The sequence below is a fragment of the Propithecus coquereli genome, unplaced genomic scaffold, assembly GCF_000956105.1.
Source record: "Propithecus coquereli isolate 6110/MARCELLA unplaced genomic scaffold, Pcoq_1.0 Scaffold1021, whole genome shotgun sequence".
Taxonomy (NCBI): domain Eukaryota; kingdom Metazoa; phylum Chordata; class Mammalia; order Primates; family Indriidae; genus Propithecus; species Propithecus coquereli.
The window spans coordinates 18,468-20,209 of NW_012134093.1; the positions used below are offsets into that span (position 1 = coordinate 18,468).

Sequence of the window (1,742 nt, forward strand, 5' to 3'; positions counted from 1 at the left end):
GAAAGGAGGGGCTCCCTGAAGGTAGGGGAAGGGGTCACGGATGGGACCTCCTTGGAGGGGCAGACACAGGGTGGGACTTCGACAAGAGCAGTAAGGGAACCAACAGTCTGAGAGAGCTGCCAGGGTGGAAGCTACAGGCCCTTCTGTACTGTGTTGTGTGGTGGGCAGGGGGCTCTGTCTTGGCAGGAGCACCTGCAGCCCAGACTAAGGACTCTGCTGCTACTGTTTTCCTCCTGACTCAGAGCCTCAACCTTGCCCCTTAAATCTGTCCTTAACCCTGGTCCCTCTCCTGCTCAAACACCTCCCATGTCTCCCTATCACCTACAGAGTAAAGTCCATACTTGGGCTCTGAGAGAACCAGCGATTGGCACAGGAGCTCTCTGGTCAGCCAGAGAGGCGGTCAGGGTGTCCAGCTCAGAGGCCCCAGCCCTAGTTCCACCCACCGAGTCCCACCCCTGGATCCCTGCAGTCCCCAAGGGTCCCCTGCTGGTTTTCGAAGAAGCTCAGGCAGAGGTGACAGCACAGTTTTATTCCCGGGAATCTGCAAAGGTAAGTGGATGGGGTAGAGGGGTCACCGCTGGCCCGCCTCCAGCGGCTCCACCCGCAGCCAGAGGCCGCCCTCTGCGCGCATGATCACGTCCATCTTCCTGCGCGGCTCCGTGTCATCGGGCAGGATGCGGAAGCGCAGCAGCGTGAGCGCCAGGCCCACCTTCATCTCGGTCATGGCGAACGTCTGCCCGATGCAGTTCCTGGGGGTGGGGGCGGCGACTCTGAGTACCCCGCCCCCATCACACCTGCAACCTGGCCTGGGGCCCCCACCCCGACCCAGAGCAGCTTGAGGGGCAGAGAGAGGAGCTAAGTACGCCCTGGACACCCCCCCACAACACACACACACACACACACACACACACACACACACACACACACAGCATGGGACTGCATAACCCCTGAGCCTGGCCCAGACTGCAGTCCCCAACTCACAACAGCAGACAGCGGAAGGGTCCCCTCTCAGGACCCCATTCTATGGACCTTTGCCCTTGACCTCGGGAGGGGGCAGGGAAGGAGAGCTGAAACTGTGACCATCTGCAGCTCCCCTTTGCCCCAGCTTTTCCCATCCTCATGCCCAGACCCCTGCACCCATCCTGCACCCCATTCCTGCCTGGGACACTCTCCACCCTCACCTGGGCCCCGCGGAGAACGGAATAAAAGCCAGAGGTGACCTCTCCTTGACGTTTTCTGGGTCAAAGCGGGAGGGGTCATACACCTGGGGATGAGAGGGAGACAGGCTTGCTGGTTGGGTGTCCCAGGACAGCCAGCCTTGGAGAGACAGATGAGAGTGCCTGGTAGTGGGGGAGAGAGAAGACCTCGGATTTCCCTGTCGAAGCCCTTCCCTCTGTAGGACCCCTGGAATGGGTAAAATGGGGGGTCAGGTAGCACCTCAGGGTCCGGCCACACAGCTGGGTTGTGATGGGTCCCGAAAATATTGATGACACAGATCACACCTGTGGGAAAGGAGGCAGCAGTCCGGACAGGGCCCCACTGCCTGATGGGCCCCTGCTCCTGCCAATTAGGCTCCTCCCCCTGCAGTTTTGGGCACCTTTGGGGATGACCCGGCCATCTGGGAGCACAATGTCCTGGGTGCAGCGTCGGGAGATCATTGGGGCTGGAGGGTGCAGGCGCAGACTCTCCTTAATGCACATGGTGAGGAAGGGCAGCTGGGCCAGGTCGTCCCTGTGGAAACA

General features: G+C 60.8%; 1 protein-coding gene across 1 annotated transcript in view; it reads right to left on the reverse strand.

The window, feature by feature from the left end:
- Positions 1 to 514: 514 nt before the first annotated feature.
- LOC105810104 (phylloquinone omega-hydroxylase CYP4F2-like) overlaps positions 515 to 1,742 on the reverse strand; it is a 17,494-nt gene continuing 16,266 nt past the window's right edge. Inside the window, exons 8-11 of the mRNA XM_012644016.1 lie at positions 1,598 to 1,731; positions 1,438 to 1,502; positions 1,182 to 1,264; positions 515 to 749 (exon numbers count right to left, since the gene is read on the reverse strand). Of these exons, the coding sequence (XP_012499470.1) occupies positions 572 to 749; positions 1,182 to 1,264; positions 1,438 to 1,502; positions 1,598 to 1,731 (460 nt within the window). The 3' untranslated portion in view covers positions 515 to 571. The remainder of the gene's footprint in view (positions 750 to 1,181; positions 1,265 to 1,437; positions 1,503 to 1,597; positions 1,732 to 1,742) is intronic.